General features: G+C 43.2%; 3 protein-coding genes across 6 annotated transcripts; 2 read left to right on the plus strand and 1 right to left on the minus strand.

The window, feature by feature from the left end:
* Nucleotides 1-205: 205 nt before the first annotated feature.
* On the plus strand, nucleotides 206-11,242 carry adam17a (ADAM metallopeptidase domain 17a). Of its 2 annotated transcripts, XM_053845555.1 has the most exons (20): nucleotides 206-418; nucleotides 608-740; nucleotides 1,116-1,249; nucleotides 1,427-1,515; nucleotides 1,772-1,964; nucleotides 4,183-4,310; nucleotides 4,443-4,529; nucleotides 5,278-5,403; nucleotides 5,718-5,862; nucleotides 5,937-6,025; nucleotides 6,095-6,247; nucleotides 6,579-6,778; nucleotides 6,843-6,946; nucleotides 7,033-7,167; nucleotides 7,278-7,408; nucleotides 7,877-7,955; nucleotides 8,026-8,114; nucleotides 8,184-8,243; nucleotides 9,422-9,458; nucleotides 10,108-11,242. In XM_053845555.1, exons 1-20 carry the CDS (start codon nucleotides 313-315, stop codon nucleotides 10,455-10,457), a joined length of 2,568 nt encoding a protein of 855 aa, XP_053701530.1. In that variant the 5' UTR covers nucleotides 206-312; the 3' UTR covers nucleotides 10,458-11,242. The 2 variants fall into 2 exon arrangements, with proteins under 2 accessions (XP_053701530.1, XP_053701531.1); XM_053845556.1 differs by lacking the exon at nucleotides 9,422-9,458 and having other exon boundaries at nucleotides 10,108-11,239.
* Nucleotides 10,883-15,578, minus strand: iah1 (isoamyl acetate hydrolyzing esterase 1 (putative)). 3 transcript variants are annotated; one of them, XM_053845559.1, is made up of 7 exons: nucleotides 13,543-14,699; nucleotides 12,848-12,967; nucleotides 12,714-12,766; nucleotides 12,078-12,229; nucleotides 11,855-12,016; nucleotides 11,669-11,790; nucleotides 10,886-11,597 (listed from the first exon to the last, which is right to left on the minus strand). In XM_053845559.1, exons 2-7 carry the CDS (start codon nucleotides 12,908-12,910, stop codon nucleotides 11,427-11,429), a joined length of 723 nt encoding a protein of 240 aa, XP_053701534.1. In that variant the 5' UTR covers nucleotides 12,911-12,967; nucleotides 13,543-14,699; the 3' UTR covers nucleotides 10,886-11,426. The 3 variants fall into 3 exon arrangements, with proteins under 3 accessions (XP_053701535.1, XP_053701534.1, XP_053701533.1); XM_053845560.1 differs by lacking the exons at nucleotides 12,848-12,967; nucleotides 13,543-14,699 and adding an exon at nucleotides 15,520-15,578 and having other exon boundaries at nucleotides 10,883-11,597; XM_053845558.1 differs by having other exon boundaries at nucleotides 12,848-14,699.
* On the plus strand, nucleotides 13,177-15,295 carry LOC128747583 (dnaJ homolog subfamily C member 30, mitochondrial-like). Its single transcript, XM_053845557.1, has one exon. The coding sequence runs from the start codon at nucleotides 13,483-13,485 to the stop codon at nucleotides 14,347-14,349; it is 867 nt and encodes a 288-aa protein (XP_053701532.1). The 5' UTR covers nucleotides 13,177-13,482; the 3' UTR covers nucleotides 14,350-15,295.
* Nucleotides 15,579-15,682: the final 104 nt, after the last annotated feature.

The raw sequence follows: 15,682 nt of genomic DNA on the forward strand, positions 1-15,682 counted from the left end.
TCATGATTTTGCGATTCATGCGCGTGCATCTAAAATAATTTCAGCGTGCTACAAAATGAAAACCACAACCACAGACTTAATAAAGTCATATAGACGCAACAATTTGGCGACAAAGGGATTAAAAGCACTTTTGCTGATCGTGCTAATGCGACTTAGTTTACATGAGGCTGTTGAAGTGTTTCGATTCAGAAGAGCTGACGGTGGACACGCGCGGAAAGCGGATGTTTCCACCTCGTCAACTTCCGGGTAGCGCAGTTAGCTCCCTTCTGTCAAACTAGTGACAGTTATGAACAGCTTCCACGGCGCACGAAAATGAAAACCGTGTTGGTGATTCTTCTTCTCACGCCGTATTGGGTGGATGGAGCAAGTGCTCCGAAAACCTCCAAGGATACTGAGCGTGAGGAGACCCCGGACTTTGGTAAGGAAATTAGCAAGCTAGCCGATGCTAACGCGAGTCAATTCTTAGGTGCTGCTTTCATCAATGGGAAAACACGCTGCAGTTTTTGTTTTGTCGCTTTAATTTTTAAGTATTTAGCTCTCATTACGTTTGTTAAAAAATGCCAGTAGTTGCTATTAATGATGACGCGCTTGCTCATTGTTTTTTCAGGTGAACTGAACAACATTCTGTCAGATTATGAAGTGCTGCCGTTGTCAGGCATCCAGCAACACTCCGTGAGAAAAAGAGACGTCAACACCCAGTCCCACCTGGAACGACTGGTGAGCTTCAGGGCTCTGCACAGGCAAGTGTTTACATGCAATGCTCCCCGGGATATCGTGGGAAAAATATATCAGAAAATAATGTATAACTATTGAAATTATTGATCAGTGATTGAAGGGGTGGAACTTCTTCTTGTAAAACCAGTCTGTTGAGATGGGTCTGGAAAAATGAAAAAATGTTTCAGCTGTATGTAATGATTTATGGGTGCATGTTGCAGCATGTAGTAAACCTCTTGGGACGAGCAAGGATCAGGTAGTATCTGTGGTCTGTTTTAAATTTTAAATTTTGGAAAATGGGTGAGTCACTGCCTTGGACTGGAAGTATATTTTGAATGTTTATAATCTAAAATAACTTGCAGTCACATGGGAGGTTGTCACAATGTTTGTTTTCTCCTCAGAAATTTTAAGCTTTACTTGACGACCAACACAAAGCTTTTCACGGAAAACTTCAAAGCCGTGTTCCTTGATAAACATGGACAGGAAGAAAGCTACGATGTTCCCCTGCAAAATTATTTTACCGGACATCTTATTGGTAAGAGGAGCCCCAGCTATTATATTTTTGATGCTGTCATAATCTCTTATATTTTGAACTTCATCCAAACACTCTAACCAAATATCTATGTATTATCTTGCCTTATTTCTGTTGTTGGTCTTGACAGATATTACAAAATAAACTTGCATTACTGGTGAATGTCATTGGTCTTTGCAGGAGAAGAGCATTCGCGTGTTCAGGCCCACATCGATGGTGATGACTTTTCTGCTCACATTTTGACAGATGAGGCAGAATATAACGTTGAGGTAACAAGAAACTTTGTTATATCCACATCTAATTTGAACTGGAACATGCTCATTATATAAGCAGTGAGGCAATGGTAAAAAAAAAAAAAAGATTAACTCGAGATGTTGCAAATATGTTATATAATAATAAGAGAACCAAACTTGAATAAGTAAGCAAACGTAAGTGAAGTTCAATATGGGTGTGTTTCATGTTTAATCTGCTATCAATTAAAACACTTTGAAGCTAGCTCACATCCCTCTGTTTGTTCTCTTCCAGCCATTGTGGAGGTTCACTGAATCTCCTGTTGACGGGCGGTTGTTGGTGTATCGCTCTGAAGACATCAAAAACCTCAGTCGTATCGCCTCTCCCAAGGTGTGTGGATACATTCATGCAGAGCCCCAAGAGCTGCTGCCAGAAGAGGCTACCAGGAGCGAGCACAACATGCAGAGTGACTCCCAGTTACCATCAGGTTAGAGTTACTGTCTTCTTTATTTTGTGAATGGGAAATATTTTTTAAAGATACATTCCATTTGTAGTAACTGTACTTTCACACTGAATGCAAATTGGTGTCTCTCTGATGTCAGATGCTTCCCTGCATCCCTCAACATGCTTCTAAAAATGAGGATGGTCTTGTGTGGGAGTTAATGTTCCCTTCACAGATGATAAGGTCAATTGCACAAGATTTTGAAGAGCACTGGAACTTCCCTCGCACCATGGCCTCATAAATTCCCCATGCTCAACAAAAACTTCTTCAGTTCTTCATGCACTTGTAAATGTGAACTACTGCTTAGGGTGATGGATGAACATGGGTATGGAATAATGGAATAGCAATTTATTTACATTCTTTGAAATAAAAAAACTGTTAAAAGATCTGTAAAAGATCTTGCCTCAAGGAGTGAGGTGAGAACAGGAGAAGAGAAAGGAGACGGAGGTCCACAACAGATGACATCACCGGTATGAAAGGGATTTGATGATTCACAATTTTCAGAATTTTGCACCGCTGTGTAAAATTCAAAGTTTCAAGTTTTACGGAATAGACATTTTGCATCTTCCTTTCTTTCTGGCGGCAATCTCAATAAGGGAGCCAGGCTCAAAAGAAAGATCTCATCTTCTGTGTACTGAGGTTTGCAGATGATGTCACTCATGACCCCCTTCTCCTCTGGAGAAGTCCACCCTTTTGAGGTTCTCTTCCTCTGGTTTCCTGTGAATATATATATATATATATATATATATATATATATATTATATCATCTCTTCTAATACATTACATGACTTGACAAATAATATGACTTCTTTTTGTATTATATAACATGGCTTGGACTGCATTCAGTCAATATCTCTTCTCACATTTCACAGAGATTGATTCACTTCAAATTGGTCATTGTTTATTATTTTATACTTAATACATTATGCTTTACTGTAAGAGGCATGTTATTGATTTCTGCATTATGAGAGGAACTCAACGCCACTCAACCCTGAGTACTCATTTCAGTAGTGGTCAGGCCGTTCATTTACATTTTTTGTTTCCATTATTGAGGGGGAAAGGAGTAGAAAGCCATATGATAATCGCAAGACAATTAGATAGTTGAAGTATGGGCTTTGATATTTCATTTTTCATGGTGTGTGTTTGAGATATCTGAGCTGACTTGGTACGTTTGGAAATGAGATGCAGTGTAGGCTCAGCCTCATGTGTTCCTGTGGCGATGGTGAAGATTAAAAAAATGTGTAGGAGGATAACAAATGTTTAAAGTGCAGAGTAAAGGAGGAGGCTGTAGTAGTGAAACAACACAAGTAGGCGTAAGATTCTGTAGCGTTGGCTTTAATAAAAAGCCTTTATTCGCATACACACTACTGACAAGAGAATTACGTAATAATGAACGCTTTTTGAAAAAAAAAATCATTTTCTTCTGCGGCGGTCTCGTAAAGCCTGTTGCGATGGCAGCATGCCAGAGGAGATGTTGTAAACACAAGCTACCGGCTGAAAGCACTCGTGAGGACGTGCGATGGGGTGAAAGTTCCTCTGGAGGAGGCATTAAAAATTCATGGAGGCTGTTACCCAATGAGAAGACTTGAGGTGTCACTGGTCTCCCACTGCCTGTGTGGAAGCTGGAGGAGCGCACACCCACGCTGCTCAACGGTCCACTGCCAAGTGTAATATATAATACTCCAAAGACTCATCGCTGTAATGCTCCCTTATTGTTTGAATAGTCTGTTTGTTTGGACACTGATGGTGAGAGTGTTTTACCATTTAAAGATGCAAACAGAACATCTGGTCTTTATCCGTCAAGTCGACTGATCTATAAAAAAGTGAAGATGTGTCAAATATGTTTCATGTTTCTCAGCAGCAGATACAATAACGGCTTTATGAACTTGAACTATGAGGCAACCCATAAAGGTCATTCTACATCTTACAATTGAGCTTCACAACATTGCACAGTGCGGAATTGTCTTCCCAGTTTCAACATGAATGACACAGGCAGAGAATATGTGACAGTTTTCAATGAATCGGACGTGATGTGAAATACAGCTAAATCACACGTCCATGGAGTGGAGACGTAAGACTGCTGCTAAGATCTCCCGTGACATGTCTTTTCAACATGTCTCTCTGGCAACTGAAGCTGTTGCTTCCAACTATGCCTAGAGCTAAACACTGGAATCACTGACCATGCCTCCCATTGTCTTTGTAGATCACCACAGAGAAAAGAGGCAGGTCCACGACCACCGGAAGAACACCTGCACTCTGTTACTGGTTGCTGACCATCGTTTCTATAAGCACATGGGCCGAGCACAGGAGAGCGTCACTCTTAACTACCTGGTATGAACCACCATCACTTGTGGTACAAATGGCCAGTATGACAAAAGAAAACTCAACCAAAACCATAAAGCTTGAAAGATGCTACTCCTGCTTTGGTATTAGCCTGCAAAATTGTTTATTAAATTGTTTTAGATTGAGCTGATCGATCGGGTCGATGACATCTTCAGAAACACCACCTGGGGCAACGACTTCAAAGGCTATGGAGTCCAGATACAACAAGTGCGTATTTATATTTTGTTTTTTTTTTTCTGGGTGTAGCGTGTCACACTGGCGGCTCTCACCAACTCCTCAGTAGATTCCAGCGACGCGTCTTTACGTGCCTCGCGACGTCTTTGTGTGCGCGTCACATGGAGCTGGTCGATTTGTTCCGCATGGCTTGAAGAATGAATGGATGCTCTGTTGGTCCCTGAGAAGGTTTTCTCACTGAGAAAATTTGTGTTCACATGTCGGGTTCTGGATGTAAAGAGGGTCTTGTTATTGATGAGCACCAGTGAAATATGTTTCATAGAAGTAATGCCAGAAAACTCGTCTTATTTTGCATTGTTCTAAATGTTCATATTCAGTTCAGTCCAAAAGTCGAGCCTCTGAGTCAGTTATACCAAAAATAGATCTTGTATTTGTATTTGTACTCTGTTTTGATTGTGACTCGTAAAATCATATCACTGTGTTATGATCACATCAACGCCAGTTTTTCACTAAGGGTTACTGAACTGAGCCATGTCAAAATTTGGTTGCATTCAATTTTTTTTTTTTTGCTTTGAAATCAAATAAACCAAAACACATATATAATGAGATTGAGTCTTTTTAAAAACTCTCGTTCTGTGAAGTTATCGACTGCTCTTTCATAAACCTTTTACTGCTTCGCTGTAGCTTGGTTTATTTCTAGTGATTTGGATGAAACTGGAAAAGTAAATGTACTTACCTGTAGTCTGTGTATTCTCAAAGGCTACTTCTGTTTCCTGTGTAGATCATCATAAACAGAGAGCCTACCAAGCCTCCTGCTGGACGACACCGCGGCAACTGGGCCCATTACAACATGGAGAACAGCCCGGTGAAAGGGAAGGATGTCTGGGAAGTGAAGCAGCTTCTGGAGGTGATTTAGATTTAACACATTTGGATGTGGAAGCGACGTAAATTTACCCAGCTCCCAGTTCACTGCCTGCAGGGGATTTGATAGTAAATGGTGATAGTTGGAGTTACTTAAAGCAGCAGTTGAGGATGCCATAATTTACAAACAGCACAAGTATTCGTGCTATTTTCTTTTTTTTTTTTTTTGTTCTGTATTATGTGTGTAAGCATGTCAGCTGAGTTTGTATTCTGTTCAATGTAAAGCATTGTTTGGACAATATTGCTCTTCTAGTGGAATAATTTTATGTCTTAGTTGAGGTGAATTTTTTTTTTCCTCAGCAATTCAGTATCGACATAGCGTCCAACTCCTCAGCCGTGTGCCTGGCCCACCTGTTCACCTACCAGGACTTTGATGAGGGAACACTGGGCCTGGCTTATGTAGCCCCGCCCAGGGTGAACGCCCTCGGTGGCCTGTGTCCCCAGCGTAAGTGTCCACAACTTAAAAACTATAGGAAAGGCGTGAGACAAAAACATTCCTTAACTGTTTCTTTGTAACAGCATACCATTCATCGTCAAGCAGGAAGCCCATTTACCTGAACACAGCCTTGACGACCACCGTGAATTATGGGAAAACCATACTCACCAAGGTGCCGTTCTGTGGACTGTTTCTCTGCCTGTTGTTCAACTGCTGATGTCAGTGTGCTGTCATCCACCAGGAAGCAGATCTGGTCACCACGCATGAGCTGGGTCATAACTTCGGAGCTGAGCACGATCCAGACAACATCCCCTACTGCGCCCCCAGTGACGATCACGGCGGGAAGTATATCATGTACCCCATCGCTGTGAGCGGAGACCACGCTAACAATAAGGTAGCATGACTGAACATACGGACATTACTCACCTATGCATGGTGAAGCTTGACTCAGATTCTTCTCCCAAGTTTTTAAAATGTCTTGGAAGCTGTTCGGAAGAGTAAAAAGCAGAGTATTTTTATTGGTTTGAATGTGGAAATGACTATTTTCGACCTTCAGACAATTATCCAATTACCAAAAACAAGGAGCTCTGAGCAGAAACCATTACTTCCTGGAACAAAGTTTGTGGTTGAAATGAATCGCTCTCCCAAAGCTGTTTGTGGAGAAACTATGATAATTGGAAGCCACTGGATTCTTGGTTGTTTCATGCTGGTTGGCTTCCTTGCAGATTTTCTCCAACTGCAGCAAGATCTCGGTGGGAAAGGCGCTCAGCGTCAAAGCGCCTCTTTGCTTCAAAGAGAAGAACAGCAAAGTCTGCGGCAATTCTCGAGTGGAGGAGGGAGAGGACTGCGACCCGGGGCTGCTCAACCTCAACATCGACGAGTGCTGCACGGCCAACTGCAAGTTCAAGCCTGGCGTTCAGTGCAGGTAGCTTTTTAAAGGCGAGCGTGCCACGGTGCAGTCCTGACGCAGCTGTTTGTTCCCTCCACAGCGACAGAAACAGCCCGTGCTGCAGGAAATGTAAGTTCAAGCATGAGGGCGTCAGATGCCAGGAAGCCATCAGCGCGACTTGCAAAGGCACATCCCACTGCCTGGGTGAGCACCCTCTGCTGGATGCATTTTGTCACGATGCCTTTCACAAACTAAACTAAAGAGCATCCTTTTCCTTATGGTCCTCACAGGCAACAGCAGCCTGTGTCCTCAGCCAGAAAACGCGGCAGAAAACACGGTGTGTGTCGACAACGGCCGCTGTCGTAACGGAGAGTGCAACCCTTTCTGCGAAGCCATGCATGGCCTCCAGTCCTGTGCCTGCAGCGGTAAATAGGCTTCTCATCCAGCTTTGTGTGGTGCATTATTATGAAGTCCAGAGGATATGAAATCGAGTTAGTCGTTCACTATTCATTTGAAATGTTCTTTTAATTTGCAGAAACCGAGGATTCCTGTAAAGTGTGTTGCAGGAGCAACAGTAGCGTATGCACTCCCTTCATCCAGCCTGACAACAACTTCCTTTTCCTTCGCAAAGGAAAACCCTGCACCGTCGGCTTCTGTGACGGAAATGTACGTAGGTTTATGCTTATTTTGGCAGAAGTTGATTCACTCAGTCGTCCCCCAAAATTCATGACCAATTTATCACTATCTTACACATGTTGCTCTTCTGATTTAGACAAATATTGATGTTGCCAAAATTTAATAGCATTGTGATGTCAAATCAGGAGATTACTTTTGCATCTTGATATTTTTTCTTTAGATTTGTTAATTTTGTTTTATAAATTAAGAATATCATTTGAAAAAAAAGGTTTCAGCCGCATTTTCTCATTGTTGCAATTGTGTAGAGGTATTCGAATAGTTTTGTTTTGTATTTTGAAATGAGGAGTCTATGAACATATTTCAATGTTTGCCTTCTAATACATTTTGAATTTTGAATATTTTATTTTTAATTTCCCCCCTATTTTAATTTCCTTTTTAAATCCCGTTTATTCTCAGTTTTTCATTTACCTTGACCTTGTGGCCCTCATCTTTCACCAGGGGAAGTGCATGAAGCAGGTGCAGGACGTGATCGAGCGACTGTGGGACTTCATTGACAAGCTGGACATCAACACGTTCGGTAAATATAGAGCCTCTCTAAATTCATTTTTTAGTCACCTCCATGTGACTTATCCCTTTATCTTTCACAGGGAAGTTCCTGGCCGACAACATCGTGGGCTCTGTCGTGGTGTTTTCTCTGGTCTTCTGGATTCCTCTCAGCATCCTGGTCCATTGTGTGGTGAGTAGCAACCACAGACAGCAACAATATGTCCACCACCAATAAACTCATCATGCACTTTGTTTACAGGACAAACGTCTGGACAAGCAGTATGAAGAGAACACCAAGTCCCTGTACCACCCACTGAGTGTGAGTCTATTGTCCTCCACCTCTGGTTCACTGACGTTAACAAGGCTAAGCTAATGACACGCTGCATGTGGAAACCGACTAAAACACTAATGTGCTTTGCTCAGAGCAGAAAGTTCAAACTTGTGTCCAGATTTTGGTGACATACGGCGGTCTGCACAATCATCGCCATTGTCCAGGTGTGAATCATTGAGCTCAGATACACAAGCTATGTATATCAAGAAAAGCATCAAAGCAAGCCAGAAGCTACACTGTTGTGTTTTTGTGTGTGTCGTAAGGTCAAATGTGGATTTGTCCCAGGTCCAGTCCACATTTCTGACCATGCGATATTGAGCTGGGTTTCTTGGTTGATGCTCTTTAATCAAATGGGAATCGAACAATGAATGTGTGATGCGGAGGTTGTTGCCCTTCTGTTCTGTTGCTAGAAACGGTCGCCTCAAGTGTAGTGACGGCAGAAAAAACGCTGGAGTTGTGCATTGTGTCGAAGAGGTTTCATGAAACAGTGTCCTGATTTTCAGTGGCCACTAGATGGCACTGTCTGCTGTAAAATGTTTGGAATTGAAACTGCACATCTTTTCCAGACCAAGAGCGCCATCTAGTAGCTTCTTAAAATGTTTGTTTCATGACACCTACCCCTCACTACTGCTAGCGTTGGCTATTATTTTTGTGGACTTGTAGTTAAGTCTGACTTGTTGTGACTATGTATCCTCAATTAGCTATGCTATGTTATTCAATTAGCTATGCTAATGTACCTGAGTGACCTACCGCTAACGCTAATATTGTAGGATAAAATTCAATATGCAATTGCCACAAAAAAGTGTCATTATAACAATGTAAAACTGGTCAATTGGCAAAGAAAATTATATAAATTATTCAGTGCAACTTTCATCAGATTAATTGTCCTTTATTAGTCCTTAAGCTAAAGTAATTTTGAATTTTGAGTCAGGTTTAGTACTTACAAAGAAGATACATTGAAATAGAAAAATGTAACTCATATTGAGTGGTGGGTTGGTCTTATTTAGGTCAATACATTTATTGGGATTTAGACTCAGAAAAGAAAGGTTTGTTGGTGGTTGGTTTTTGGTCGAAACGGCGCCATCTGCCGGTCAGATTGTGCTTACGACTCCTGCTTCAAGCCCTATGATGTTTGACTTGTCGGGCCTTTCTTACCAAAACCGCAGCAGATGGTGGAAGTTTGTAACCGAGCTCCCGCCGTAGGTGAGTGCACGCGCCATGGCTTGGTGTTGTAATGCAGTGGAAGTCCACGACGGTGCATGTGGAGCGAGCTGTGTTTGAGCTACTCCCGAGTCTTCCCCTCCTCGATCTCAGCCGCACTGCTCAGTCTGTGCCATCAGGAAGAGAAGGTTCACCAGGGGAGTAGTCAAACAGGTGGCTTCTGGAAGTGTGTGTCGTCGGCATTTTCCGTTTCTGCTCGATGCCGCACCGAGACACTGACGTCACCCGGGTTTCTTCATGTTTTGTTTTGCTTGGTTTGAGTTCATTTTGGATTTTGGACGCTGCAGTTTTCAGTGTGTCTGTAACCCGACCGTGGACACAGCTTGTTGGTGCTGATTCTTCTATCAGAAGTGAAGCTGCTTTCATCATGAATTGCCCCAAAACAATGCCCTTAAGTATCCTGAGGATCGGCCAGTGAATACTGTAGTACCATCAAGTCCTTTATGACATCATTCTGTGATGATAGAGATCGGAAAACCAACAAACACTATGACATGAATGAATGATTTCTTCGAGCAACGTTGTCCATCACCCATTATGAAATGCTCTTGTGATTTGTGTCATCATGACTGTTTAATGTCGACCCCATTTGTTGGTGGTGAAAAGGTCACGGTCTCCGTTTTTGTCTCAGAATCACGAAATCCGCAACGAGTCGGTGCGCATCGTCAGGCCTCCTCAGCGTCCCTCCTCCTCCTCCGCCGGCCAGACCGCGCCCTCCTCCCTGGGCCAGCCGCCACAGCAAAGCCAGGCCGGGCTCCAGGGCTCCGCACCGAGCTACGTTCCCACCCCGGACAGCACCGCAGGGCCCTGGATGGACACAATCCAGGAGGACCCAAGCAGCGACTGTCACCTGGACGAGGAGGGGGGCGATTCCACAACCGCAGGAGCCTCCTCGTCGGCTACGAAGTCCTCCTCCGCGGCTCCGATCGAGCTGAACCCCGCCCGGGACCGCCGGCGGCTACAGAGGCAGGAGTGCGTTGACACCAAAGAGACGGAGTGTTAAACCAAAACTCACTTCTTTCTGAGTTTCAACAAACAGGAAGGGAATGTGGCTGTTGTTTTCCTGCGAGGTGAGGATTCTGAAATGTTTTGGTTCTGATGTCAAGAGTAAGTTTGGACCAGTGTTGCAGAAGACTATCACGTGTTACAATTTATAGTGACTCACTACTAACATTGTGAAAAACATTTTAACGTTACTGTAGCTGCGTATATTCAACATTTCAACTTGAACTGTTCATGTGAAACATGCACTGTTGCTGAATTATTATATTTAATATGTTACACTGCTGTGATGGACTCAGTTAGGATTGTCTCAGTTTGGTGCCTTGTCTCATGTCGCTGTTTCTTTCTGGACATATCGAAGAAGCTTTAGTTAGTTACCTGGACCAACTTGATTGGATGGATTTGTGCCAATCAGAGCAAAAACCCACCTCGCCAGTTTTGCCTGCTACTTTTTATTGGTCAGTAAACAACAGTCAAGACCTCTTGAAGACGAGTATGTGAGCTGATACAATCAACCATGGTCACTTTTAAATGTGATTTTTGTTTTTCAAAATAAACTCTGTCGCACTTTTTTATTCTGTTTGTTTTTTTGTTTTTTTATGGAGATCACGCACACTACAAAAGATTCAACTGAACTGCCATTCAATGTCCTTTTAGTTTGTTTATTGCCAAACTGTTTCATTATTATTTTGCTGGTCTTTCAAATTGTATTTTTTTTTTCAAGTGTTTTGGATTTTGCTTAAAACTATTTCCTTTTTTTTATTTTTTACTGAATAACACCTCTGAAACAACACAATTTGACTTTATTTAACAGTAAAGAAGTCGTGCACAAGATGCCGTTTGGCTGCAGTCCCAGCATTCCACCACTAGATGGCGATGGATTGTTCCAAGCTTCCACAAACATCATCTCCCTCTTGTCTCTTCATTCAAATGGAAGCGTCCACAGATTCAGCTCAGGAGGCTACTGTCCGGGCTCTGGGGGTCGATGTCGCCCCAGTACGGCAGGATGAAGGGCAGACCATCCAGGCGGCCTTGCAGCAGCTCCCACAGATGCTGACTCACAAACTGGTTGCCTTTCTCCGAGAGGTGGAGCCCGTCCGACAAATACACACTGTAGTCCTGCCAATATAAAGACCAGCTGTCAGTCCACAGCCACGTCTTCGTACTCCACTGTTCTCAGTGGCACCCACCTGTCCGTCCTTCTGCATCAGCGTCCAGAGGTCCAGGACGTCTGACCCACACTGGCCTGCAGCCTGGACGCACGCCTGAGCATACTGCCCTGCCACCTGATTCTGCCGATTCAGCGGAGAACCTGACAGATACTCCGACATCAGAGCCCATACACAAGTGAAGAGCTGGCACAAACCCCGACTTACCTTTCAGGATGCACTCCTTCTCCCAGGCTGGCTCGTGAAGAGGAGGAGGAGTGATGAAAACCACCTTATCCGGGGTTACTCCTGCAGCAGCCAGCAGGCCACTGATCTCCTTCAGGTTCTCCGAGTACTCCTGGAGTGGAACGTGCTGCTGAGGGTTCTTATCTAAAAGTAGAAAACACAGTGTTTTAGACAGACGCAGGGTTTCGCCTCACCACGTCGCTACCTTCCAGGGCGCAGTCGTTCGCCCCAAAAAAGACTGTGACGGCGGCGATGTCGCCCCCTGCTGCGTTCTGACAGTCGATGAGGCGTGGGAGAATGATCTTGGCCCATCGGGAGTTGTAGCCGGAGAAGCCTCTGTTTACCACGTCACACTTCCTGTCAGGAAGGAAGACGCGATCATCGTCAACATGAATATGACGCACACCAACGAAGGAGAGAATCAAGAAAGACAGTGGTTAAATTGCTATTATCTTAAATTAGAGCACTTTGGAGCATGAACAGTGTTATATATAAAATATTTGTATCATTACGACAATAAATATTTAAACAGATATTTTTCAATAATTTATCAAAACCGACAAAATATTTAAAAATAAAGATTTTGCGATACTTTGTATTTATATTTAATTTGTTACTTGCAGTTTCAATATTTTGCTTATTTTACCATGTTTCCAAGTTACGTTTCATGACGTCATAATCATTTGTAATAACAACTTCTAACGCGCCACTGTCAGTTTTCGTTCTGTATATTAAGAAAGGTAACTACCAGGAGATCTATGCTAAAACGAGACAGAACAATGTTGGACTCATAATATTGGAATTATTTTCGAGGAAGCCCCTATGAACAGGGAGCACTTGCCTGGAAAGTTTGTGAGCCAGCTCTGCTCCCCAGCCACTCGCCTGGAAGGAAAACTGGATCAAACACAGCAGGTTAGCGTCAGAGGCAACACGCGGGAAACACCGGGAAAGCGGGTCAAGTAACGGCCAACAAACCTGCGTGATCGAATCCCCAAACAAAATGATTTTAGGCCAAATAACTGTTTTTAATTTAGACATTTTGTTGAGACAGTCTTGATGGCGATTTAGCCGCCGTGCTCACCAGGATTTCCGCTCCTGCTTTTCACAATAATATTCACAATAAGAGTCTCGATCATCTATACCGAACAAAATGTTTAGTCTGAAAGCGCGTGTTGCAGTGAAATACATAGCTAATAATGCATAATCGAATTGTATCGTATTAATTCCGTAACATCCGATGCAGAACCACCAGATTCAGGAACAGTTTCGTTCCTGGTGCTGTCAGGTTGCTGAACGTTGGACAATAGCTACAATACTGTTTATATATATATACACTAAATATAAACAAATAAATAGTATTGCAGTTTGTCTGACGTTCAGCAACCTGACAAACAAAATAAATATCAGATAAATACTAACAATAAATAAAAAAAAAACCGGAGGCCTCAGACTGAAATTTCGTTACCATAACACAGCGATATGTTTTTGTGCAATGACGAAGTCGAAGTCTAATAGTTTGATGTACATTAAAACGTGTGAAATGACCAATAGGTGGCAGTGCTGCCGTCAAAGTAGCTTCGAATGGACGGGAGAAGAAGACTTCCGCAAAGATGGCGGAGCTCAGGTCAAGTTGTAGTAGAGGAGCTAATGCTGCTAATCTGTTATTTAACCAGTATCTCCAAGGGACTTTGAGGAGTCGTGTTCCACACGTCGCGGCTTCTCTCTCTGCGTCGACCTGCGTCGCGGATGTTGAGCACCGACGAGTGGACGGAGCTACGGAGGTGACCGCTGAAGTTTCGCCGCCAGGCTGTTACACAAGTCGGGGTTGTAAACACGGCACCGGGTGTCGGTGCGCTGGCCACTTTCTGTCGCCAAGAAGTGCCGAGGCTCGCGCTTTGTTGTTTATACGCGCCTACAGTGGCAACGGGACCAGAGAGGCGCCTTTGTACCGAAGTAAAACAGCCTATTATGAGATTCTGGAGGTGCCGCCGACTTCCACTCAAGCCCAAATCAAAACCGCCTACTACAAACAGTCCTTCATCTACCACCCGGACAGAAACGCCGGGAGCGACGAGGCGACCGCACGGTTCTCCGAGATCAGTGAAGCCTACACGGTTCTGGGCAACAAAGGGCTCCGGAAGAAGTATGACCGCGGTCTCCTGAGCCAGATGGACCTCACCTCTGCAGCCAGACCTCACACCAAAGACAGCAGTTCGGGTCCGACTAAATCGCCAAGCGGCGGTCGCCACTCGGTGATGGGGACGGGGAATCCGAGTGACATGTTCAACTTTGACAAGTTCTACAAGTCCCACTATGGGGAGCAGCTGCAGAGAGAGCAAGACCTCAGGTTCCGCAGGGAGCAGCTGTTGAAGAAGAAACAGGAATCAGTCGGGGAGAAGAAGGCGGACGATATTGTGGAGGCGGCTGCTCTGTTCGCACTCATCGTCGCTTCCATTTTACTCATGGGATTCCGATAGAACCATATTGGACTCCGTGGTTCTGTAACCGACTGTGTGGATAACACATCTCCACCATCAACAGACAGCTGGAGCAGTCAGTGGTGGAATCATTCATGCTATTCCCGGACACTAAACATCTCAGGCTCCCATTAAACTGTTAAGCATGTGCCACGTCCCGGCACGTTCGACCAGAACTGACCTGTGACTCACGCTAATATGATTTTAACTGAAATGTTCATTGAAGAAATCAAGGATGTTGAAATGTTTTAAAGCTGATATTAAAACTCTGGGATTGTATCATTTATACATGCAGTTTAGTGTGTTTCAGACTTTTATTTTCAACTGGCAGTGGTGTCTGAATGTAACTTAAAAAAAAGGGACAGAGAATAAGATGAGGTGACTATCATTTAACTGGTATTATATTGTGTTTGTTTTTCTTTCAACGCTTCTGACACTGGCACTCAATTTAAGCACGTCAGATTTTAATTCATGCCTTATATTTGGGTTGTGTCACTAACTGTTGTCCAAATCCACCGGTTCTTTCAGGCCAAATCTAACCATTTAGTTTTTTATTTTGTTGATGTTCAAATAACCAACGTTCAGGAGTACAGTCTGTCAGTATTAGAATAAAGACTGATGGTTGAAATGCTTCACAAAATTATATTGAATATATTTATTGCATTTTCAGTTCATACATGAAATGATGGAATATAATATTTAGGTGTGTCTAAGTGAACTATGTGAAAATATCTGCTTTTCGCTGCATAGGCTGCAGTGGGGGTTGATTTAGGATCTTTATTTTACTGTTAAAGTCCGTTTGGCTTTCATGAAGTCAACTGTCTGCAGATTGCTGTATAAATGTTGATCCTATTTGTGCAAAATGTGTAAAGATCTACTTGAATGGCAGTCATGGGAGCAAACCAGTAGAAAGAATGTGCCTTTATTTATTTTACAGACATTAAAGTTCCTACGCACAATATCGACTGTTCTAAGTTTTTTTTTTTACATTTGACAGTGTATATTACGGTTATTCTAAAAACGCATGTACGTTTAAACCTACGCTCAAAACCAGCTGTGTTTAATGCAATTAGTTAGGCATTTAAATATCTTTAAATTGTCAATATTGAAACAGTAGGTGGGTCATTCAACAACAACAACGCTTAGTACTTTAACCAAACACTTATTAACTGAAACTCCTTTCCACATTCCGCAGATCTCTTTCGCGAGATAATCGATTTTAGAACTGCTGTCTGTGTAAAGTAGTGGTGGGCGGAGCCTCATTTACGTCAGCATTGGTGCTACACCAAAATAGCGTCGATGGGAATCAAACGTGTAGCGGAACTATATGAGT

Source organism: Synchiropus splendidus, chromosome 16 (genome assembly GCF_027744825.2).
Source record: "Synchiropus splendidus isolate RoL2022-P1 chromosome 16, RoL_Sspl_1.0, whole genome shotgun sequence".
Classification (NCBI taxonomy): domain Eukaryota; kingdom Metazoa; phylum Chordata; class Actinopteri; order Syngnathiformes; family Callionymidae; genus Synchiropus; species Synchiropus splendidus.

Bases quoted from the DNA above. Each gene is read 5' to 3' on its own strand.
- iah1 (XM_053845559.1), bottom strand. From the start codon at position 12,910: ATGTCTAAATTAAAAACAGTTATTTGGCCTAAAATCATTTTGTTTGGG. The intron at 12,230-12,713 runs GCAAGTGCTCCC...CCTTCCTGACAG, and splicing joins CTGGCTCACAAACTTTCCAG to GAAGTGTGACGTGGTAAACA. The intron at 11,598-11,668 runs GTGGGTGCCACT...TTATATTGGCAG, and splicing joins TGATGCAGAAGGACGGACAG to GACTACAGTGTGTATTTGTC.
- adam17a (XM_053845555.1), top strand. From the start codon at position 313: ATGAAAACCGTGTTGGTGATTCTTCTTCTCACGCCGTATTGGGTGGAT. The intron at 7,956-8,025 runs GTAAATATAGAG...TATCTTTCACAG, and splicing joins GCTGGACATCAACACGTTCG to GGAAGTTCCTGGCCGACAAC. The intron at 8,244-9,421 runs GTGAGTCTATTG...CCAAAACCGCAG, and splicing joins CCCTGTACCACCCACTGAGT to CAGATGGTGGAAGTTTGTAA.
- LOC128747583 (XM_053845557.1), top strand. From the start codon at position 13,483: ATGGCGGAGCTCAGGTCAAGTTGTAGTAGAGGAGCTAATGCTGCTAAT.